General features: G+C 40.4%; 1 protein-coding gene across 2 annotated transcripts; it reads left to right on the forward strand.

Annotated features, from left to right (window-relative positions):
- Window positions 1-18,492: 18,492 nt before the first annotated feature.
- Window positions 18,493-22,215, forward strand: LOC122117781 (calcitonin-like). Of its 2 annotated transcripts, XM_042691623.1 has the most exons (4): window positions 18,493-18,578; window positions 19,297-19,440; window positions 21,436-21,622; window positions 22,145-22,215. In XM_042691623.1, exons 1-3 carry the CDS (start codon window positions 18,493-18,495, stop codon window positions 21,596-21,598), a joined length of 393 nt encoding a protein of 130 aa, XP_042547557.1. In that variant the 3' UTR covers window positions 21,599-21,622; window positions 22,145-22,215. The 2 variants fall into 2 exon arrangements, with proteins under 2 accessions (XP_042547557.1, XP_042547556.1); XM_042691622.1 differs by lacking the exons at window positions 21,436-21,622; window positions 22,145-22,215 and adding an exon at window positions 20,381-20,579.
- Window positions 22,216-24,656: the final 2,441 nt, after the last annotated feature.

Here is a 24,656-nt window from a genome sequence, read left to right on the forward strand (position 1 = left end):
AATAAAAGATTAGCTTCAAGAGGTCAAAGTACATAGAGATTTTAGGTTACATTTAAAATAATGATATTTTAAAAAGTAACTAGAAATTGTGGTTGACTAAAAAGATATATTACTATATTTAAATAATCCTACTTAATGATATCTACAGTTTGATGGCTCCAGAAGGCAAATTACTATACCAGGAATATCATATATCTCCTTCTAACATGAAGATATTAGGAAAGAAAATAGATAAAATTCGTGCCATTTTGTTGAAAGTTTTTACTTATTTTTATAAATAATAGCTCTCCAGTAAGTAATCTATATGAGAAATGCTTCTTCATCTTTCCCATATAGGCTTCTAATTATTTTTCTTTGGTAGACAGGAAGTTAAATACTCTATTCTCAGTCACATCAGGACATGGGAGTCCCCTTTTTGTAAAACAGAGATATAGCCTGACCTGTGCTTATTTTAAATCTTAAGAAACCAGAAGTTTCTGATTCATCAGATTTGACTGGAAAGAGGACTAAAGAAAGGAGAAAAAAAAAAAAGCTCTAATACAGACACCAAATGATACCCTTTACCAGCACTGATGAATTATTTATCAATAGGCCTTGAGTCCCTGGAGGCCAGTTCCATGGATGTCCTGTCCTAACACTGTGCCCAGTATACAGTAAAGTTCCATAAATCTCTTTGACTAACTGAATAAATCTCTTCTATTGAAAATGAAGATTAATGCTTTGTCATTTCCTGTGCTATACTCAGTTTTGTTGACAATATATGATATATGCTCTCAATGCCAAAACATCCAACTGAAAAGAAAAAAGTCAACTCAAAATCTTGACTATTTCAGTTTTTTAAATAAAAAAAGTCAAGAACATGCACTGTCCAAATTGTTACATACTAGCCATATGAAAATTTATATTTAATTTGATTTAAAAAATCAGTTCATTGGTTGCTCTAGCCAATGTCTACTGTTTAGGAACTGTATGATACTAGTAGCTTTGTTTGGTTTGGTTTTGTTTCTTGGTAGTGGGGCTTGAACTCTGGGCCTGGGCACTGTCCCTGCACTCTTCAGCTCAAGGCAAGTGCTCTACCACTTGAGCCAAAGCGCCACTTCTGGTTTTCTAGTGGTTTATTGGAGATAAGAGTCTCACAGAGTTTCCTTCCCCGGCCTGGCTTTGAACCTCGATCCTCAGATCTCAGCATCCTGAGTAGCTAGGATTACAGGCATGAGCCACCGGTGCCCGGCTGATACTAGTAGCCTTGACATATGTAAGCACAAATAAAGAATATTTACACCACTGAAAAAAATCAAAACTTAAGACAGAAAGCTCTAGATGATTGCTTCAAATTTTTCTAGTTCATCTTGATTTCCTGTTTTTGTAAACACATCATGGGTTCAAGATCTTTTCTCTTTTTCCTTCCTTCCTTCCTTCCTTCCTTTCTTTCTTTCCTTCTTTCTTTCCTTCTTTCTTTCCTTCTTTCTTTGTTTTGTTGTCGTTGGTTGTGAGGGCCGGGCTACTGTTCCTGAGCTCATTTGCTCAACGTAAGCACTCTACCACTTTGAGCCACAGCTCCATTTCTAGTTTTCTGATGGTTAATTAGAGAAAAGAGTCTCACAGTCTTTCCTGCCTTGGCTGGCTTTGAACTACGATTCTCAGATCTTTGCCTCCTGAATAGTTAGGATTATAGGCATGAGCCACTGGCACCTGACTTCAAGATCTTTTCTTAAAAAATGGAAGAACTCACTAATAGAAATGATTGAGAAGTCAGGCTTTCCTGTTATTTGGGCTTGTAAAAAACATTACTCTAAGACTGAGGAAGGATGCTAAAGAGAAACAGTTCTAAAGCCTCCTGAGGGCAGGGTTCTTTGCTTGTATCTTTCTCTACTTGTCAGAAACTAGGAAAATCTGCCTAGTAATAGCTAAATAATTTTAACTGTGTGTGTATCCTAACAAATTATGACTCTCAGGTACACATTTCATTTTCTTCACATATAGCAAATTTATTTCAGATGTCAGGAATGCAATCAGTTCTGTGGCATATAGGATAAAGAAAAGACAGCGTTATCTTCTGTGGGCACTGTCTTCCTACTTCCATCTACTGGTTAGTCTGTCTTTCCCTTCATCTAATAATGGTACCTTCCTAGATTTTATACTGACTGACCCCCACATGTCCTTGATTGAGGATGTATTATAAGGTAGTAATAAAAATATGATCCTGTCAGAAGTTCTGAGAAGAAAAAAGGTAGTATTAATAGTTCCTCTGGGACACTAGACAGAACTCAAGATCACCCTTTGGTCTGTTCTATCATCCAGTAGTTTTATACATACATTCTTTTTCTGTTTTTTGTGAAGGTACTTGGGTTTGAATTTAAGGCCTCATATTCTTACATGGCTTTGTGGTGCTATACCACTTGACCCACACCTCCACATCCAGCTTTTTGCTGGTTAATTGGATATTTGAGGCTATAGCTTCCTAAATAGCTAGGATTTACAGATCTGAGCCATAGAGCTAACAAGTTGCTGTGTTTTAGGCCATCTTTTCAATGAGCATTTGACATGCTCATCTAAACAGCCAGATTTGTGACATATTAGTCTTGCTCATTTGTCACATATTTTTGATTCTCATTGATTATTCTAGTCCATGTTTTACAATTGTTTGGCAATAATTAACTAGAAAGGCTTATAGACTAGATGTCTATGCAGCAGTGCCAAATAAGAATTTCTCCAATAGCCTGTCAGCCTGCCTTATATTCCAAAATAAGACCTTTGATAGGGGTTTTGTTAAAACACTAAGTCACAGCCTGGAGTAAAGCCATTAGAGAGATCCCATGAGAATAAGGAATTTAGTTTGAACTTTAGATGAACAGAATATTCACAGAAGATAATCCTGAGGTCATTCTTGCCTGAACTCCATGTCAGTAGATTTTATTGTTCAAGAGAGGGCCTGTAGTCAGACCATTTTTAATTTCAAAAAAGATTGATTTCCATTCAGTAAATATCCTCCAGCTCACTTAAATTAAGGAGCATTCCTTCTTTGGCATTCTTCCCTGGCTGCATTAGCAGAGGAGAGCTCAGAGTAGCCCTGATGCTGCTCCTGACTGACAGCATTGATGCTGCTGGGATGCCCCCACACCCAGCACTCTTTGGGAGATAATGGGGTGGGAGAAGTTACCTCTCAGGAATAACTAAAAGTCCTTCAGAATATGAAGCTTTCCCTGTATCTATTTATCATGTTCTCTCAGTGCTCAGCAAACAGAAATTGTTCCCTGCATTCCCCTTTACTACATATGCTCTTTGAGTGACAGAAACGGATCAATAATGTTTGCCTGTGGCTTTGAGTGTGACAGGGATGTTTGGGGAAGTAGGAAGTGGAAGATTTCATTGTTTCACAGCAGAGATACTGTCTTTAATATGCAGTGTGGAATGAGTGCCTTGAGAAATGTGAATACCTTGTACAAGTAGCCTGCCATTTCTGGGTACAGAACAGAGAACAAACAGCACAGCTGTTCTGAAGAATAGTCTTGGGGGCAGTCCTTCCAGAACTTATTCTGAGAGGCAGCCTTAAGTGGCAGTGTCTCATAGATTGTTGTAGCCCTAGACTGGAACCTAGTTGCTCAAATCCCCAGTGCTCCTCTAGAACAGGGTGATGCCAGCAACATAAATGTGCCCCTGTGCCCATTCTATTACATGCATTCATGATAGTTTTAGCCAGAGTGGAAGAAAGTAAGAACCTGAAATGAGACAACCTGATGTTCTCAACTATAAGATGAGATAATCCAGAAAACATGTTGCATGCTTGGGCAGTAAGAAATAAGATTAAGTAGAGGTTCTGCTCTCTGTTGGATATTCATTACCATAGGGCACCCAGAGCCAAAGGTAAAATTGGTGGAGAATCATGATGTGTTAAAAATCTGAAGGGTCTTCCTTCATGAAAAGAAAGGAGAGTGTCAATCCTTGATGGATGAAGTTCCATTCTTAGAGTTTCATTCCTTTGGTAAATTTATCTATGGCAGACTGTCAGTATCCAATACTACTAGATCCATGCTTTGTCCTCCTCCCCTCTCCTGTGGTGCTAAGCATGGAACCCAGGACCTTGAACATGCAAGATAAGTGCTCTACCAATGAACTATATCCACTCTGGGCACACTACTATTGTGGAAAGGGTATCTTAACACTCCCACATTGGCGGGAAAACTAAAGCAGAATTGCTCCTCCTCTACTTTATAAAAACTGGAATCTCAATGCAAATTTAGCTGCCTTGTCTTTTTGTTCTTCCTTTTGTGTTCTGCTGGTACATACAGCCAGCATTCAGTGTTCTCTGGGTGCTACCACTAAGTTGTAGCAAAGCAGCAGCCTCATGGTTTCTGGATCACTGACTACTTCTGTGGAACTTTCTTGATGTTCACAGTTCAAATGAATGGGGTGTACCACATGTGATAATTACACATACTTAGGAAAGGGAATGGAGTAATGGAAGGGAATGAAATTCCTCATCCAGACAGGATCCTAAAATTAGGTGAAAAAAATAAGATTCACAAAAGTAAAATAAGAGATCTCATATTTCGAAGATGCTTCCTTTGCAACTGTCACTACTGGAAGAGCTTACTGTCAACTTGACGGGCATTTCCCACAGAATACAGGGGGAAAAAATCATCATCTATGTCTCCCACCAACCTCCAAGTAAATCTCTCAGCACATATGCCTTTTTGTTTTTCTCTATTTCTTGTTTAACAATAAAAGCACATTATAAGAAATGTACTCATTACCTTGATCATGTGATTGTAACTTCTCTGTACAGTATTTTCACAATAAAAAAACTTATTTAAAAAAAAACAATAAAAGCACAAAATTGAAAGGGACTTACAGTTATTTTAGTTACATGTAGCCAAAGCACTAGAATGATTTTCCTAAGATAATCTATGTAATACCTAAAGACTACAAATGATCTAAGTTTATTCCACACCTAGTAGGACTTCAGAGAAGGAAAAATAAAAGCCAGGGGATTGGAATAGATATTCATGCTCAACATCTATGATAAAAGTAGGAATAAATTTTCCAACAACTTACCCATTATCCTGCCTATGCACCTGCATTTCCATCTTTCTACAGAGAGAGATGGAAGGATTTCTTAGTAGTATTTTCTCCAATAAGGACTGAATTTTTGAGACACAAACCAAAAGATCAAATCATTTCCAGGTTTTCCAAAAGGGAAAAGAGGGAATATAAGGAATCCATTGTTCTCTAACCTGTGGTGTTTGCTAAGTCATTAAACTTCTCAAGAAGGCTTTTCACCACATTTTCATTTTCATGGGATTTTCAGTGAACACTACTCAGTGCTGAATAACATTCAGGCATTGACTAGTTAAACATGTTAAAGCACTGCTTAAAGTTGTTCAGCGGACAATTTGGTCCTGTCTAAGGGGCTTCCAAAGAGCCTTTTAAGATTTTCTACAGTCTTTGATGTCAAACAGTAACTTGTGCTGTGGAAATCAATATTATCTGAACACCTGAAGGTTGATTCATCTTGCCCCAGCTCCAAGCACCAATTCCCTATTTGCCTGAAATGGAAAATACAGTTTCTACTCATGTCTTTAGAGTCTTATTAACTAGGCTTATGTTCTCCCTAAAACTGGATGTCTGATTACCCTAATACCGTAGACTTTGTCTTCCCTATTACTATACCTCCTGAGAGAAATCCAAAGACACCCATTCTTCAGGGGCTGTCACTTAGCTGTGTCTTCCCTTGAACCCAACAAAGCTGATAGCAAAAGAAGAAGAAAACAGCATCTGAATAACTGAAATAGTTGTCACAAGAACCCTTTATTGATATTGTGACCACTCAACGTCTCTGGGCTGTACTCTCATACACAGCTCTACTCTCATATTTGCTTGTTCTGTTTGTTTCTTGGAGCACAAGTAGTTGAAACTATTGCTACAAAACACCACCTCCTTCCTGATCATTACTCAGAAGGGCTAACTCAGTGTCTGTTCCTCGGTGTCTACATTTAATTCTGACATGCTTCATTTATCTCCTCTTGAATGGATGAGTTGAACAGATGTTCCCAATATTTTTTCTATTGTTCTTGACCAGTATTTACAAGTTCTTACTCAATGTTTGTATAGGATCTCTGTTCTAATACCATTCTACAAAGTTGGTTTTGGTTTTGGTTGTGGTTTTGTTATTTGTTTCACTACATACCAATGACACTAGCAAGATAAGATAGTTGACAATCTGTTGGGAAAATATGAAGTGGAATAACCATAAAATTACATAGATATTAGATCTTAAAAAATACATGGTATTTTTTGGTGTCACTATCATTACCAAACCCCTGAGAATAATGTCCAACTCAATGATATTCTTATGATAGTGACAGCGAATCATAAAGAAAAGGCCTCAAATTATATTGGATTTATTCTTTAAAAGAATGTAGAGAAGGGGCTGGGAAGGTGGCTCAATGATAGAGTGCCTGCCTCGCATGCATGAGGTCCTGGGTTCGATTTCTCAATACCACATAAATAGAGAAAGCTGGATGTGGCACTGTGGCTCAAGTAGTAGAGGGCTAGCCTTGAGCTGAAGAGCTGAAGGACAGTGCTCAGGCCCAGTGTTCAAGCCCCATTACCGACAAAAGAAGAAAAAGGAGGAGGAGGAGGAGGAGAAGGAGGAGGAGGAGGAGGAAGAGATGGTAGTAGTAGAGAAGACTGTGAGACACTTTTTCTAATTTACCCCATATGAAAGTTGCTAGAACTTGGCACCTGTAAGGAGGCCCTTTTGTTTTAATGCTAATCACAGCCACCACTCTAGAGTGCCTGTTCCATGCCAGGCAATGTAATATATATATGATCATTAATCCTGCTGGGCAGAGTGTTGCAACATGGCCAGGCCTGTGTCTGAGAGGGTTGGAGGAGGCAAATTCATTCTGTTGTGGCCTTGGCAATTAATTTTATTTTGAGAATTAAAGACTTTATAGATTGTCTTCTTTTTTAGTAGGCGAGGAGTATGTAATGATTTTACTTAATTTACTGTATTAAGCTGATGTAATTTGGCATTTGAAGGAATAAGCTTTTGTTATACTAATAATAGCCACCACTCTCAAGTACCTACCCTATGCCAAGCAATGTGTCAGGTGTTTTAGCATAAAATATCTTTAATCCTGCCAGGTAGTTATTATTACAATCCCATTTTACATGTCAAGAAACTATAGCTCAGTGATATTAGTATCTGCTCAAGGTCAATAAGTGAGTGGTAGAGCCAAGACTCATATCAAGTTGCATAAGACCCCAAAGACTCTTCACAATCCCACTTGAACTCAATTTATATAAGAATTTCCTTATATGCAACTTTATTGATACCTGGCAAAGCCCATAATGAAGCTCTCTCTCTAATGAGCTTTCTGGTAGAATGGGAAAGTTCCTATTTCTATCTCTCTGATTCCATGGAACAGTATTCCTAGCCAGGAAAAGAACACCCTTTCTGGATCCAGTGAGTGTAAGCCAATGGAGAATTTTAATCATATTAGAGGAGCCCATCCTGAGTAATTCCTTGACGTCACCAACCTTTCAGAATGACCAGTCTGGCCCTTGTCCATTATACTCAGTTCCTTCCTGGCAGCTGAAGCCACCCTAAAAATATCTCTGGACCTTGGAAGGAACCTCTCCTGGTGCCTACAGCAAAGAAGGTGCCTTTAGAGTAGGGAACAACACCCGCTCAGGCAATACTCAGCTCTTCTCTACAAGAAAGTCAGATAGACCCTTATTTTCCAAGAAAATCACATGAATGCTTTTCTCATTCTTAATCTGTTCTAAAACCCTCTGACTTGATGTCCCTCATTCTAAGCTCTATTAGAACGTTAGGTGGTATGTTACATATCAAAAGTCTGAAAGTCTTTATACCTGAGTATGAATAATCATCACATTCTTTTCCTGGGAGAACATTAGAAATCTTTTCCATATTGGGCAGTTAAAAAGTCCTAGGGATCATATTCACTACTCACATGTGTTACAATTCTCTACTGCCTGGTCAACCTCTGCAGCCACTAAGTTCTAAATACAAGTTGTTATTTATGAAGTTGGTTGAGTTTTAATCCAGTGCTTAACTCACTAGAAAACTTGCTGCTTAGTTATTGTCCACGGAGTTTAGCAAAGATTTAGAAGTCATCAGACTCAAAGTCCAAGCCCCATCTTTAGTGTCTAATAGCTGCATAATAAGCTACCAGTGCATGGAGATTTGTGATGAAAAGGATTTTTTCTCCACTACTACTGGAGTCTCAACATAGACATCTTTGCCAAACTTGACAGATATTGGCTGATATAAAGAGGAGTTGTCTGCTCACCTCTTGTCCTTCACTCCATAGATTCCCACCCTTAACAGAGACTAAATAATTTCCCTTCTTTTTAGCTACTTTCTGGCTCTGGCTCCACCTTCTCCAGGAGGATTTCTCACGTTCTCCAGCCTACAAAGCCCTCTTTTTCTGAGCTCCCGCTATTTATAGTCCTTGTCAATTAGCCCACCATGTACTTAACATGGGAGGCAGAATAATAACCTCTCCAAAATAGCTATATCCTGACTCCTGAGAAAAAGTAAAAAGAAAGACTTTACAGATATGATTAAATTGAAGACATTGAGATGGAAAGATTGTCCTGGATTGTTAGAGTTGAACCCAGTATAACCACAAGGATTCTGCTTAATAAAAGAAGGAAGCAGAAGAGGAACTCATAGTGATGAGACTTGAGGATTCTGGTTTTGGTAAAGGGACGAAAGGGAGAACTGTGACTGGCTGCTATAGCTGAAAACAAAATGAAAATAGGTTCTCCCCTAGAACCTTCACAAAGAATCCAACCTTTCAAACATTTCAGCCTAGTGAGACAGATGTTGGATGCTAGGCTTTCACAGACATATAAGATAATTAATTTGCATTGTTTTAAGCTATAAAATTGTATAGCAGAAATAGAAAACAAATACACTTATTCACCAAGTGTTTTATTCTTTATTCTTCTTTGTTTCACATGCAAATTTATGCTTGTTCAAGTTGGTCCTGTTCATTTTCTCCTTTTCCTGAATACAGTGCACCTCAGTTCTGTTAACCTCAGTAGCTCACTTCCTATAGACAAGGCCAACCTTCTTTGACCCCAGTAGAGTCTGGGAGAACAAATGAAGCATCTAACTATCTAATTCCTAGGAATATAAATTAGCTCACAGAGAATACTGTACTATACCCTAAGTCCAGGGTCACCCACATGAAGGGGTGGTAGCAACACAGGGGAAACAACAGATTTATTTACATTTGTTCAGTTTACACCAATAGAATGGAGATCAACAGGTTGGCCTAAGATGCTCTTGAACACAAAAGAACAGTATGTATATCCCTTTTATTTGCAAATGCAAGGCTTTGCTGATTTGATCCCACTTATTGTCTTCTACTTAAACTATACTCAAAACCTCACAAGATGGTCTTATAAAGATAGCTTTACTTTTTCTTGGTTGCTTTGTATATCCCTCCCCCACAGCATAACCCCTGCTTTCACTGTATTTGATGTCGGTATAATTTGTGGAGGGGAAGGGGAAAAACAAGTCGTTTAAATAAGGATACAGGTGGACCCGTTGCAACAATGAGAAGTACAAGTTGTCATGTTGAAAACGAACTTTACAACTTTGGTGGGGGGGGGGGGAGGATTGGGTGGGAGGGGGGCAAAAGGGATGGGAAGGTAAACAAAGGAGGAGGCTACAATGCTTGATAAGAAATGTACTCATTATCTTGCCCATGTAATTGTAACCCCTCTGTACAGTATTTTCACAATAAAATTTTTTTTTAAAATTTAAAAAAAGATAGCTTTACTTGTTGGTTCCATTTGTGCACAGATTTTTTTTATGACTTTAACACACGGAGGAAGCTTAAGTGGAGAAATCTAATGGACTCATCTTTACTAAACTCCAGTTAACTAGTTGTACTTTTCCTTCATTCATTTAATAACAAAGATAAAAAAGTCCTACACTTCTCACTAAGTCCTCATATATCCAATTAAATGCATTTATTGGGTTCATTCTATTTCTATGAACCATATAGAATATTGCCAAATGTGAATACCCATATAATTAGATTCTGTAACTCTTTTAAACAAATGTATTTTATGTATTCATAGTATCTACTAATTAACCTAATACATCTCCTTAAACTCTCAATTGACTTATTGCTCAACCAAATTATTCACCATATATTTATTGAAATACTGGCTAGATCTACTTGAAAATTAATTCTTCTGTCATACCTCCTCACTTTAGAGGCAAATATTTCAGAGACCTTGTTAGAGCTGTTTTTCCACTGTTTTAAGAAGTATGTTCTTTAATAATAGCAACACAAAATAAGAGAAAATAAAACAAGTTCCTCTCTCTTAAGAAAAAACGTGCTTTGGGAAAAAATGTGTTTTGAGTTCTAGGTAGAACTGCCAGAGAGCTACATTGCAAAGCGTCTGCTAACAACTTGCAAAAAGTTGGACTCCTGTCCAAGAGGAGTCAGCTACAAATTCATTTTCATGAGGTAGAGAAAAAATGGTGCTCCCAGTCTATCTGTCTTGCTTTCTCTGGGTCCCTCTCCTAAGATACTGTTACCAGGAGACAAGAACCAATTCCTTCATTCCTTATTACTCTTACCTTTTCTGAAAAATCCTCACAATGAGGGAAGGGCAACATCTTTAATAATTTCATCATGCAATAGAAAGATGTATCCTTTCTCTTTCATATTCACCTATTATGCTGTCCTTTCATAAGGATAGCTTGACTAGAAAAGTGGAAGAAGACAAACAGTGGATAGCCTAGGGCTATTCAAAAGTACTGTCAAGAAAACATATAGATAACAACATATTCGGGGCTGGGAAGGTGGCTCAGTGGTAGAGCGCTTGCCTTGTATGCCTGAGGCCCTGGGTTCGATTCCTCAGCACCACATAAGCAAAAAGAAAAAAGCCGGAAGTGGCACTGTGGCCCAAGTGGTAGAGCACTAGCCTTGAGCTGAAGAGCTGAGGGACAGCGCCCAGGCCCAGAGTTCAGGCCCCACGACCCGACCCCCCCCAAAAAAAAACAAAACAAAAAAAAAAAACAACATATTCATAGAATGTCAGAATTAGAAGAAAAATTAGGACTCTGGACCCAACAGGATATAAATGGAGACCCAGATGATTCTCTCAAAAATCACATCTTTGTGTCAGGGTTTGGATTAAAACCCTGTCTACAGATTCCAGACACAATTTCTACTAACTCCTCTTCCATAACGTGATTTCCACTGGCAAACCAAGCACTCTACAAAGTCAGCCACTCTACAAAGTCAGATGAAGTAAAATAACACATCATGCTAAATACAAGTAAACTCATTTGGATTTGAAGGGAACGTGAATTATTTTTGTCGTATCTTAAATTTTTATTTTGTGAATCTAATTGGGCTAGTCATTTACTTAAGTGGCAGTACCAACATTTATTTTCTTACTGCAAAACTGACAGTCTCACATATGCTGGTACAGGAATTGTAAGTGATTTATGCTTGGTCATTGAGCTTCTCACCACAAATCACATCAGCCCTGAGGAAAACAGACAGACCCATATCTTCCTCTGAGTCAGTGCTCATTTCCAGGGGACCAGACCTCTTACCTGGCATCACAGACAGATAAGGTATGTTCCGGAATTTTAGGAGTCAAGAAAATAAAATTAATTCAGACCAAATAATCTTACTAGTCCTTTGCTTGAACAATGAAGACAGTAACACCCATCTTATTAAACTGCTGAGAACATGAAAGCTAACATATACATTGTGCTTAGGACACAGATGGAACTTGATCGAAGTTTTAATATGCATATTTTCCCTTATTTTATTTCAATATTTTATGTAACTTTCATGCTTATTGCACATACAATATCCTCCATATAATTTTATATCTATGTCATTAAAAAACAAAGATATCGTTTCTGACATCCATGTAAAGATTTACCTCTTCTCCCAGATGCCCCTCAGTAGATGAATAGATCAAGAAAATATGAGACATATATATATACACACACACACACACACACACACACACACACACACACACACACACACACACACACATATATAATGGAATTCTATGCCTCCATCAAAAAGAATGATACCTCCCCATTTGTTAGGAAATGGAAAGACTTGGAAAAAATTATATTAAATGAATTAACCCAGACCCAAAGAAACATAGGTCCCATGGTTTCCCTTATTTGCAATAACTAGTATATGTCTAGGACAAGCAGAAAAGGTCAAAAACTATATACATATGACCATATAAGATGATGCTAAGTGAAATGAACCCCAAGATAGGTACATAAGAGGTTTTATCTTTGTCACTGTTGTTTTTAATGTACTTATAATATACTATGTGATTGATTTTTGTTTCTTTTCTATATTCTTTAACCCCTGTTTCACTTATTTTATTCCAGTGCCCTGCATCTTGTATATACATTTTTCTAATTTGGGGAGGGCAAGGGAAATAACAAAATGCTGAAATAAGGATACAGGTTAACCCATTGTAACAATGAGATGTACAAGACACTATGCTGAAAACAAACTTCAAAATTTCAGGGGGCAGGGAGGAGTTGGGGAGGTGGGGAGGGAAGGGATGGTAGGGGAAAAACAAAGGAGGGGCAACAATGCTCAATAGGAAATGTACTCACTACCTTATTCATGTAACTGTAACCCCTCTGTACAGTATCTTTACAATAAAAATATATATTTAAAAAGATTTACCTCTTCTAAAAGCTTCATCAAAATTCATACTGGGGTCCACTTGTAGCTAACTCTCTTTTTTTCTAATTTTTTTCTGTATATATGAAAAGGGGTTTTTTTGTTTGTTTGTTTGTTTGTTTTGGTCATTCGTGGGGCTTGAACTCTGGGCCTGGGCCCTGTCCGTCAGCTCTTCAGATCAAAGCTAACACTCTACCACTTAAGCCACAGCACCACTTCCAGTTTTCTGAGTGGTTTATTGAAGATAGGAGTCTCATAACCTTTCCTACCCGGGCTGGCTTTGAACTGTGATTCTCAGATCTCAGCCTCCTGAGTAGCTAGGATTACAGGTGTGAACCACCAGCACCCGGCTGAAAAGGTTTTATTCTTTAAAGATGTACTATGTGATATGTTCATAGACATGTACATTGTGAAATTATGTTCATAGACATGTACATTGTGAAATTATTACCACAATTAATACAATAAACAATTTTTCCCTCCTAATTACCTCTGTATACTGTATTTATATGTGTTTGTGTATGCACAGCAAGAACATTTGAAATCTACTGTCTTGGAAAAGTTCAAGAATATATTTTATCTTTAGTCAGTGCTATACATTAGGTCTCCAGATTGACCAATATCTCTCCTTTTCGCACAATCTCTACCTCCTAATAACCATCTTCTCCTCTTTATTACTATAAGCTCTTTTTTCAAGATTACACATATAAGTGTAGTCATGCTATGTTTATCTTACTGTGTCTAACTTATTTCCCTTACTATAATCTCCAAAAGTATACAGTATTTTTCCTTATGAATAAGAGCATTATGTGTCAACAATAAGCAAGTTGCAAGTGGCAGGATTTCCTTCTTTTCAAGGCTGAATAATACCTCATCATATATACACATACACCACATATTCTTTCCCTACTTATCTCTCAATGGACACTCAGGTGTTTCCATCTATTGGCTTTTATGAATCTTGCTGTCACTTAACAGCTATCTATCTATATTCTCCCTCCCCCAGTAAGAGTTTTACTGCTCTCTAAAGTTGTCTTAGGAAAATTATCAGAAGTAAAAGTTCTCCTTTCGGAGTTCTTCAGTAAATTCAGTGGTGGAAAGTTTTATATCTGCCCTTCTTTAAACAGTACTATCAATTTTCAGTAGAGACACTCCAGTGAAGTTTGTAGCTCCAACTGTCTACCATGATAAAGAATGGGTTTCTATTGTCAATTCAATTGCCACTGACACTGCAATTAGTATTGTGATTCTGTTGTTGGGTTGATGTTATACATAAATTGAACAGATAGCATTATGTTTGACTTGAGCTCCGAGCTTTGAAAGTGCATGTTTTTTTCTTTTGGATTGTTACTTGTTTACTTCATTCCTTTCTTGCTCAATAAAAAGAGTTAGCCTTTAGGGATGAACCTTCTAACCATGTGGAAATTCACATAAGAACGTTCTACAAAATTTCATTAGTGTTTTAAATAGACATTACAGATAGAATTCATTGGAGGGTTGTAAAAGTTTTTTCTCAAACTAGATTATTTCACAACCAATCCTAATTTCCAGATTTAGAAATTAGGAAAAGTGACAGTGACATGAAGGGCTGTTATCAGATCATCATTTTCCTTAACTGCTCTCCACAGATCTGGACCATGCTCTGTTTAGTGTTAAAAGTCAGAGAAGTTCCCCCTGATGAGCAGAATCTAAGAGCACTGGAAGATCTCAAGTATTTGGGGATCATGGGATAAATCAAGAATGGTTTCAAAGGAAAATAGTTTTACATTTCCCCGGGAGAGTCTAGTCTTTAGAATAAACCCTAGGGGTAACTCTTCCCCAATTTCTTCCTGGAAACTTCTAACAGGACACCCAACCTGTGTTAAATAAAACACGCTTAATAGTTTTGCACTCCTATTTTGGAAAGCCAGTATTCTACAACTGTAACTTGGTCAGGATTTTCTCTAAGAGACCAACTAGTGAATTTGCTAGAATTAATTAATTTCCATTTAAGACTAACGGAGCACTTACTGGTGCGCCCAGCGTCATGCTATTTACCAAAGAAAATACTTTTCCTTTAACCTTTTCTCGGCACATCCAGTAACTTCCTACAAATTTAGGAGGGATTGAGGGATAATGCCTGTTTGCTTTTCCCTTTCCCCAAGATGACTATGGAATAAGGTTTGAAATTGCTGGAGGCTACACTAGCGCCCTCTGGGTATAGACTGTTTAGACACTCATAGCAGACTCTAGTGATTTGTAGCTATGGAAGATTTCACTGAGAGGCACTGTTACAGACTGAAGAATCACACTGCAGCTAGGAGCAGAGTTTCGGACCACTGGTGTCATGAAATTTCTAAACTACAGTGTCGTCACCAATACATGAATAAAAGCCACAGGTCTCTCTTTGGGCAAACGCACATCAAAGACACATATGCTTGCAAACGATTTAGAAAGTCCGTACATTAGATTTCTCTGGAATTAAAAGAAAAAAATATTTCCTGAGAATTACTGGCACCTGAACGCAAATGATTTTTACCACAATCCCAAGTGGCCATGGCCACCGTGCGCCACGTAGTGGCTGTAACTTGTCCTTCCCAACTCCTTTTTGAAACTCCACGGGAGCTCAGAACTTAATTTCTGGAAGAAAGAAAAACAACGCGGGGGAGGGGAAGCCCAGAAGCCCCCAGAGTCAGTCGCAAAAGTCGCGCCCAGGCTTTAACAGGCAGTTAGGAGATAAGCAGAGGAGGGGAGGGAGCGGAGCGAAGGAGACAGATCGGTGCGGCTCAGCCCAGTTCGGAGCCAGCACAGCTAGCATTTCCCAGCTCTGAACCTGAGGACTTGTTGTGGTCCTACCCCTACAGTTCTTACTACCTGGGGTCTTTTGAGGCCTTCCGGCCTACTGACCCTGTGGATCTGAGACACCCGGCCCCAGCCTTAAGTTGTTATTGCCTTCTGCCACCCCGCAGAAGGGAATCTTAGAAGTTAGGCAGGTCCGCTGACGCCTTGCGCATGAAAGCTGTGGACCCTCGAAGAAGAAGAGATGTGTTGTGAGGCAGGAGTACCCTAGGAAATGCTGGAAAACGTGAAGCCAGGATCCTCGTATCCATCCACAGCCCCTAGATGATGCTACTGCTGTACTTAACAGCCCTAACAGCATGCAAAAAGGCTGCAGTGGATTGAGCCCTATGAGCTCTGATTAGGGAATTCCGGAAAAGTGGAGCTTCTTTTGCGCACCCAACAAATGCTTTCGTCTATGCCTCAGTCATTCTAGGTGCGACGGGGGCGTGAAAGCTCTGGGAGAGGGCTGGTTTGAGAGGGATTCAGATCAAGCATAATCGGGTGCGATGGAGTGCCCTTATTTTTTTTATTTTTTATTTTTATTTTTATTTTTGAGAGTGTGAGCGGACACAGACGAGCTTCGGGAGGATACTTGGAATGTGCCTGCAGGAGAGAAGAAGGCAGGCTTGGAACACATTTGAGAGTGATCCTCTAAGAATACCCCTTGTGCGCCAAGGTCCGAGTGACCGAGCTCGTTGGCGTGTGTACTGAGGGTGAGTGTGAGTTGGCCAAGCACACAGCACTGTCAAGCCTATCTGCTCTCTAGTCTAAGACCTAAGTGGGGCAGAGGGGTGGAGAGCGGCCAGGCCGGAATAAATACCACTTAAACATCTTTGCAAACAGCAGCTGAAGCGCAGGGCAGCTGTGTAAATGGTTCAAGCAGGTGGAGTGGAAGGTGATGGATGTGGGACCGGAGGAGGAAGAGTTAGAAGTTTGGATGGAGGTTTTGGAAGCATCTGTTGCTTGCTTCTCGGCCCGCTGGGCTGTGGACCCCTTCCTCGTGCATGCAATGGGTCTGAAGAGAACCCCGGGACCCTTCAAAGCCATAGGAGGCAGTCTAGCTCAATAGGGATTGAAAAAGCATCAATAGAAATCTTCAGGACTTCCCTGCTGGGAAACGGATATCTGCCTTCCAAAAGCTGGGCTTTCTTGTAACATTTCCTCAAGATGGGACTAATGTGCCCATTTTAAAGATGGGTTCATTAAGAATCCTTAAAGTGATTTGCCTGTGACCGCACACCCTGGAATGACGCCGCCACACTAAAACTCTGTTCTAACAAAGTTCTTGTTTCCATCTGCATTTCCTGCTTCCCACCAGCTTCTCCCTGCGGTGCAATGTTACCACGGAATACGCGTCCAAAGAATCCATCCTTCGGCTTGCTAACATTCTAAGCCTAGCTTGGGCAGGCATCTGGACCCCGCCCTCCAAGATCGTGCAGCCGGGGTTGGGGGTGAGCATGAAAGTTCAAAGCCAATGAATGAATGAAATGGTGAGATCTGTTTTAACGTCAAACCGCCCTCAAATTCCCGCTTATTTTAAGGGCTTTTCTCGTATTTCCCCACCCCGACTATCACTTTTATTAATGACCTCAATGCAAACACACAAGTGAAGCGGTCCTGATGGACATTTCAGGTTCCGGAAGCATGGGGGTGACGCAATGTGGATGGGGCACAAGACCACTCCGCCCATTGGTTGCCCCGCTGCGCTTGAGGACCCCTCCCGACCCAGGGCGGCGGGAATAAGAGCAGCTGTTTGCGCTGGGCGGCTGGAGTCACTGCCCAGCGAGTCTCCTCCGCAAGTGCCACCAGGCTCTGGCTGGACTGGACGCCTTCGCAGCCGCCTCTGCTCTAAGTCACCATCAGACAGGTGAGCCCCAAGATTCTCCTGCTCAGGTGTGTGTGTGCTCTCTCTTCTTGCTCCTTCCCATCCCATCAGTCTATCTCTTAGTTTATATTCCTACCATTTCTCTGTCCACTTCTATTTCAGTCTCTTTGCCAATCTGTTAGTTCGCGATTCATTCGACACTCCTGCTCCAGTTAGATTCGGACGGGTATCTATCAGAGAACTCCTTGCTGCGCTCTTCCCACGTGGCTGCAGGCTCCTTTCTCCTGCTGCCGCATGCTTAAGCCAAGATTCAGTCCCTGAGCGTTCAGAACGCAGCAGCAGCATGCAAGAGTGAGCTTTCTGCAGATGAAATATTCCAGGAGTCAGGACTAGTACCTCCCGTTCCCTGGAAACTTGATTCAGAGCCTGGGCTAGCATGAGGGTGTGGCAAAAACTAGCTGCTGGGAGTTACTAAGGGAAGTGTCTTGGGTCCAAACTTGAGACTTCCTTAAACTTGGTTCTTGCAAACAACTGAATGGCTAGAGAGAGGAGCAGCTGAACTCAATTTCTCAGGGCTTTTAACCGCTGGAGATATTCCCTCGCCATATCCTCTCCCTCCCCATCCTCACGCAAAAGAAATCAGCTAGCTCTGGGTCTCCTTACCTGAGTAGTAGTTGGGACAGGGTCTGCAAGCCAAGGTGGTGGTGCTTTCCCGTAATTTCAACCACTCAGAAGTGGAGGCAAGAGACACTCTCCCAGTCGTAGAGAACTTAGCATTCCAGAGGCTCTGAATTCAATCCCCAAAACTGGATGCAGAAGGAGGGACTCCATCAACAGGTTAATGTGCATGTGCTGTTCATAGAAGAGTTCTTCGGACTGAGAACTCACCACCAATCTGTTCTGCCAAAATCACTCCTCCGGCTTGCCAAACCATGTGTGTTATAAGCCCACCGGACTTTCCCATTGGTCCACTTTGCTGATAAAGAAACAAAGAGGAAGAGTAATGTAGTATCTAGCAGAAGCCACATAACCAAGTACTTAGAAGCAAGCAGAAGCAAACAGAGAACTGCTGCAGATGACATCATTCTTCCTTTGCAGGGAGGCATTATGGGCTTCCAGAAGTTCTCTCTCTTCCTAGCTCTCAGCATCTTGGTCCTGTACCAGGTTGGCAGCCTCCATGCAGTGCCATTCAGGTAAGACAGACTAAAGATCTCCACCGGGATCATACAATCCCCTGACTCTTCATTGTGGTGTTCTGAATGTTCAAAAAAATGACATCTCTCTTAAGGGAAATATATGTTTATTATCGATTTATTGGCATAAAGATGGGGGTGCACAATTTATAAATAGTAATGAGATGTACAATGCTCTTGTTATATTTCATATTGACTATTAACTCTCACAAAATTCTTTCATTGTTTTCTGATTTTTATATTGGTAACCAATCTGTGTATCCAATTAAGCCATGTTCTAAGAAATAAACCTCATCTTAACCTGTGTATTAGTTCAGTGAGAAATTTGTTGCTATTGAAACTGATTTGTAACATGTTGATCTTTTTCTCACCTATGTCCAAATTTTATTTATGAAATTTAATCCTTTTCAGATTCAATACTAATTTTAAGCTTTATCATTTGATTTTTAATAATGGCTGTGCTTAACACTTAACTTGCAAAATTCCTGAAAATTAACCATCAGCATTCATAAGACTATAAGAACTGGCTCCAGTATACCACTGCTTGGAGACCATGCCAATGAAGTGAAGACACTAGCTCCTAGTGAAGACTCTGGCCTCAAGCCCTGCAGCTATATCCCCAGGGAAAGAAGCAGGGAGCAAGAAGCTTGGCTGCTTATTCTGGGGAGGAAGCAGGCAGTGGCTCAGAGCCTGCTTTGGGTCTACCTCCCCTCTGCAGATCTACCTTGGAGAGCAGCCCAGATCTGGCCACCCTCAGTGAGGAAGAGCTGCGCCTTCTGCTGGCTGAACTAGTACAGGACTATGTGCAGATGAAGGCCAGGGAGTTGGAGCTTGAGCAGACTCAGGAAGCCGAGGACTCCAGGTAAGGCTCCCTACCCAGTCCAGCATACATCCCCACACACACAGGTGCACACACACACACACACACACACACACACACACACACACACAGAAGGGAAGGGAGGATGGCAAGAGGTAAAGGAGAACATACATGGTCAGAAGTCCAGAAGGCAATGTTAACAGAACCTAGGTCAAGCTGTTCTCGAGCTCCATAGAAGACAGAGGTCACCTGGAGTGACTGGGTAGATCACATTTAGAAGATCCATTTCCAAAAGTAGTTAGAGAAGGTGTGGAATTGCTTACAGTGGGAACTGGTTCATCAATACTGGGGAAACCTCCCAGCACAGAATGGATTAAAACTAGTAAGAGTAAAACTGAAACCTGGGGATAGACCTTTGGTATATCTGGGGAGAATGTTTTATTTGGCTCCCCCACATTAATCTGCATATAATGTTCTTTCATACCTACAAGGAGTCCTTGTTATACATTTGCAAAGTGAAGGGAAGGCCTTTCAGGGGGTATGGGCAGGTAGAGGAGTGACTGAGGTAGGTCTGAGACTCTACAGAGATGTGCATGTTTTCAATGGATCCAGTAGAGCACCCTTCTCCAGCCCTACCTCCCTGTGTTCCTTGAGCCTGGAAAAAGACCAGCCCTGGCCTGGTCCTAGCACTGCCTGGGCAGAGGCATGTGGGGACCTGCATCCACCCTGAGAATGACCCTGTCAAGCATGAAGGACTGAACAGCAGAATGTCAGAAAATATCACCCTTTCCCAACTGCAGCCCTTCCTCACCCTACCCTAACTAACCCCATCCCTGAGTCCTCCCAATGAAGGAAGTATGAGTTGCCTTCCTGCCTGTGCCGCCTGCCCTAGCTTGAAGTCCTCATGCTTACCCTTATATTGACTGCATACAGAGGCAGCCCTTACGGCATGTTTTTTTCTGGCATGTTTTTTTCTTTGCAGCCTGGACAGCTCCAGATCTAAGCGGTGTGGGAATCTGAGTACCTGCATGCTGGGCTCGTACACCCAAGACCTCAACAAATTTCACACATTCCCCCAAACCGCAATTGGGGTTGGAGCACCTGGCAAGAAAAGGAATGTGGCTAGAAACTTGGAGACAAACTACCACCCTTATGTTGGCATGCCCCAATATACCAACTAAGCTTCCCCTTTCCTTTCTAATTTCCTTTCTTGCTTCCTTCCTATAACTTGATGCATGTCGCTTTTCTCTGGTTGCTCTTTGGGCTGTTATTGGTGGCTCTCCTGTGGCAGAGGATGTCTGGAACCTCAGATGGGCAAAAAGAAAGGACTCAGAGGCCCAGAGAGAACCATTTTGGAACATATCAGAGAGCAAGGTACTCCTCTGAGGCTTCTGAAGATTTCAGAGTAGAACTTCTCAATCCTGCTTCTCAATTGTGCTGGTTGGTTGGGAATAAAACTATTTTTTCTAAAAAGATCTGAGCTGGTGGTTTCTCTGACCCACATCTCAGGCTTCATGGTATTTAAGAACTATGCTTAGAAATAGCTTTAGGCCTGGGGTAGCTGGATACAAGGTATGACGGTGATCCTACTGACACAGCTCAAACAACAAGAACAGGTCTTAAAGAGAAGGTAGATAAGCACTTCTGGAATTCTGTTCTTTTTTCAGGTAAGATCCAGGGATTTTCATTTTCTTAAGAAGGGGTACTTGTGCCTGTGACTAGGATATAGATTCCATAGTCCTTGCAAATAAGTCTCCATGTGGCACCATAATTCCCCCTAGGCTCATAAGCCTTTGCTGATTTTTAACCTGTTTCATGGCTACTCATCCTGACACCTTCTAGGTTCCCCCATGGAGACCAATCACACCATTTTCCCTAATAGCCCTGTGATTTTTCATCTCTGATAACTGATTAGGAGAAACACTTAAGGTTAATTAGTGCTTCTCAGCACAGCAATATTACCATGATGATCTCAAGGGACAAGCTCCACCCAAGTCATCACCATCGGACCTCTTCCTTCTCCATTCTGATAATCAGTATCGCTGCCCAGAAGAGAGCCTGTAACACTGCCACCTGTGTGACCCAACGACTGGCAGGCTTGCTGAGCAGATCAGGGGGTGTTGTGAAGGATGACTTCGTGCCCACCAATGTGGATTCCAATGCCTTTGGCCGCCGCCGCCGCAGGAACCTTCAAGCCTGAGCAGCCAATGACTCCAGGAAGAAGGTGACTGCCTTGTACTGTTGGTTGGGAAGATAGATAACCACACATAGTCCATGCTTTGAGCCTCTGAGGACCCATTATAGTTGAGAATATCTACACAGAAAGGTATCTCTACTAATGTCTGAAGGAAAAACACTGAGACTTTATCTTCTCTGTTTTTCTACTCTTTCTTATACCACTAAGATGATCAGCCCAGAAAATGTAGACACTGCTAATTTGTCATTTTAATTATGATGGTTCTAGCATTTTGACTTAAAAGGTAATGACATTATCCTTTAAGAGTATAAACTGTAATGTTTTAAACTTTTGAATTAAAAGTAGGATCTTGTGCTCAACTGTGTTTGCCCTCTACTAGCTATAAGACCACATGTGGGCCAGTCACTTAACTCACAGTGGGCTTCAGTTTCTCCCTTTAAAAATCAAAGGTTTCAAAAGTATCAGGTACTAGCATTAATATAAAGAGTAAATGAGATAATAGATTTAAAATACTGTCAATTAAAATAACTAAACTATGTTTCTTTTTAGGTCATAAGGAAGCTAAACTCTACTTCTTTAAATGTGTAATGAAAATCATTATAGGGAAGGCTCCAAGGAAGACACGTATTTGCATCCTTCTTGCTATTGAAAACTTTCTCCTTTGTTGAAAGGAACTGAAGCTAAGTACAGAATATGCTCATTGCAGTTACCTGTTGTGCATCATTTTTATATTTGATTCTGTATCCAATAAACATGACAGCATGTCTCCTTGGCTTATCTGATATCATATCTGGTCCCCATCAACCATCCTGTTGATGTTGACAGCACTGTTAAACTTCCAGGGGACATGAAATCACTGCCTCTTGGGCATCTGGGGACACAGGACAAGGCTGTGACTTAAGAGAACTATTTGTTTAAAGAAATGTCAATGTTGTCAGTTGTGAAATTAATCAAAATTAAAACTGTATTTTCAATACTCTTAAATGGAGTCATTGCTGCTATTTATGCTGTTTGTCCCGGGGGAGCTTCAAGGGCCTATGAGTATTTTGCTGACTGAGCTGACTCACTAGAATCAAAAACAACATGCTTGAGATGGATTCTCTATGTCTTGTGCTCTCAGTTTATGTTCTCTATTGTGTATGTCAAAGAAGACAATGCACATTTATTTTCAGAGGGCTCTCTGGTTCTCAACCTAAAAGGTGACCCATGTACTTCATCTTTATGTATGCCCTTACCTGTTTCTGCCTTTCTTCCTTTAAGAGCTCCTTCATACACTCATTAGCCTAAAATGCTCTTTAGAAATGATGGGTTACAGTTTGAAATATGGATCTGTCTGGCCAACCATCAGTGTCATCCAGTCCAACTTCCTAAATTGTGAAGTGTAGAGAAGTATCTTGCTTAAAGACTTTGCAATAAATTTAACAGAGACATTTGTGCATTTAACAATACTGAGTGCCTATTGTATAGTATCACTATTCTAGACATCTGAAAAGCAAAGAATAGACCATATAAAACTCTCTTCCTTTATAGAACTTATAAGTGGGGGAGATTAAGAAGATAGATGTTGTAGAATTATAGACTCTCACTATGCAAAGAAAGCTGGGATGTCATAGGGTCTTGTGTTTTATTTAATGTAAGAATTTCCTTCTATCAACACCCCTAGCATCTGTGGAGACCGCCAGTGACAAGCTGCTCAGTGTAACTCCAAGGTAACTGGACAGCCAGTTTCACTGGTGGATATTCAGTTAATTAGGATTACTTACTCAGAAAAGGCAGCCTTTTCTGCTACTGACTCTAATGATTTTCTCAAATCACATACAATTGCATCCCTTTTTCCCACACCAAGCTATACTTAACACAGCAGACCAGCTGTCATTGTAAAAGGCAGATTAGACCACATGTCTTTTATTCTGAAACACTCCAGGAACTCCTTAATACACTGAGTAGATGCTGAGCTATTACAATGACTTAAAGGTCCAACTTGATCTTTCTTTTCTAGTCTCTCATTCCCATCCCCATTGCCTGCCTGGCTTTATCTCCTACACACAGGCTTTCTATTTTCTAAGCCCTGCCTCCCCGCACTCCACCACCACAAATTTTTGTACCTTGTGCTACCCTGTGCAATACACTCTCTTGCAAGATGGACTTTTCCTCCTGATCTTTACTCGAACACCACCTGCCCTGGCCACACTTTCTGAAACTGCACACACATCTGATATGCCTTAATATTCTTTGCATTACGCTTTTTCTCCTTAGCACTTTTTAACTTCTACCATACCATAATTTTTTTTGTTTTGCTTATTGTCTGTGCTCTCTATGATAAATATAAGGTTAACATGGACAGAGATACAGCCATTTTGCTAATTTCTAAATCCCTATGACAGAAAACAGTATGTCTGGTACAAGACAATAATCAATAAATATTTATTGAATAAATGAATGGATGGAGTTAAATCTCCTCTTTTAGTTTGTAGTCAACTCTCAGATCTCTTCTGGGCCTGATTTTCTTCAGTCTAAATTGTTTAAGGGCCTATGATTAGTATGGTTCCTATTATTAGTAAAATAAATTCAAATAAGGAGAGAAAATAGTGGGAAGACCATTTTAGTCTTGGTCTAGGGCAGCTTCACCAAAAAATAGAACTAATAAAGTATCAAACTCACATTAGGACCCTGTAGACATTCCTCAGTCAACTCAGAGCTCATAGAATGAAAGAATAATTAACTTGAACCCTAGTTGGATTCACTTACTTAGAAACATAAGAAGAGATGTACAGAGATGTACTGATTGAAACACAACATGCAAAAACAATGAATTTTGGTGTGGCTGCAGCATTAGTCTTTACTCTTCATTCCCCTCAAGAGAAAATGTAATGTAAAACAAAGGTCTTTTAACAAAATGCCAATGTACACTCATTCCAAAGAGTCAGAGCTCTAGTGTATATACAATGGCTGTCTCAATATTGTTCTCAATTTTTGACTATGCTAGAATATTATACACTCTGATCTTTGCCAGGCTGTGGGTAGATGGTGACTTCTCTGCTCCTTGACCACATGATTTGTT

The sequence above is a fragment of the Dipodomys spectabilis genome, unplaced genomic scaffold (assembly GCF_019054845.1).
Source record: "Dipodomys spectabilis isolate Male_0828 unplaced genomic scaffold, ASM1905484v1 ptg000145l, whole genome shotgun sequence".
Classification (NCBI taxonomy): domain Eukaryota; kingdom Metazoa; phylum Chordata; class Mammalia; order Rodentia; family Heteromyidae; genus Dipodomys; species Dipodomys spectabilis.

What these genes read in the sequence shown, in the direction of transcription:
- LOC122117781 (XM_042691622.1), top strand. Translation starts at nt 18,493, where the DNA reads ATGGGCTTCCAGAAGTTCTCTCTCTTCCTAGCTCTCAGCATCTTGGTC. An exon ending in CTCCATGCAGTGCCATTCAG is followed by an intron (nt 18,579 to 19,296) that starts GTAAGACAGACT and finishes TCCCCTCTGCAG; the next exon opens with ATCTACCTTGGAGAGCAGCC. An exon ending in CAGGAAGCCGAGGACTCCAG is followed by an intron (nt 19,441 to 20,380) that starts GTAAGGCTCCCT and finishes TTTTCTTTGCAG; the next exon opens with CCTGGACAGCTCCAGATCTA.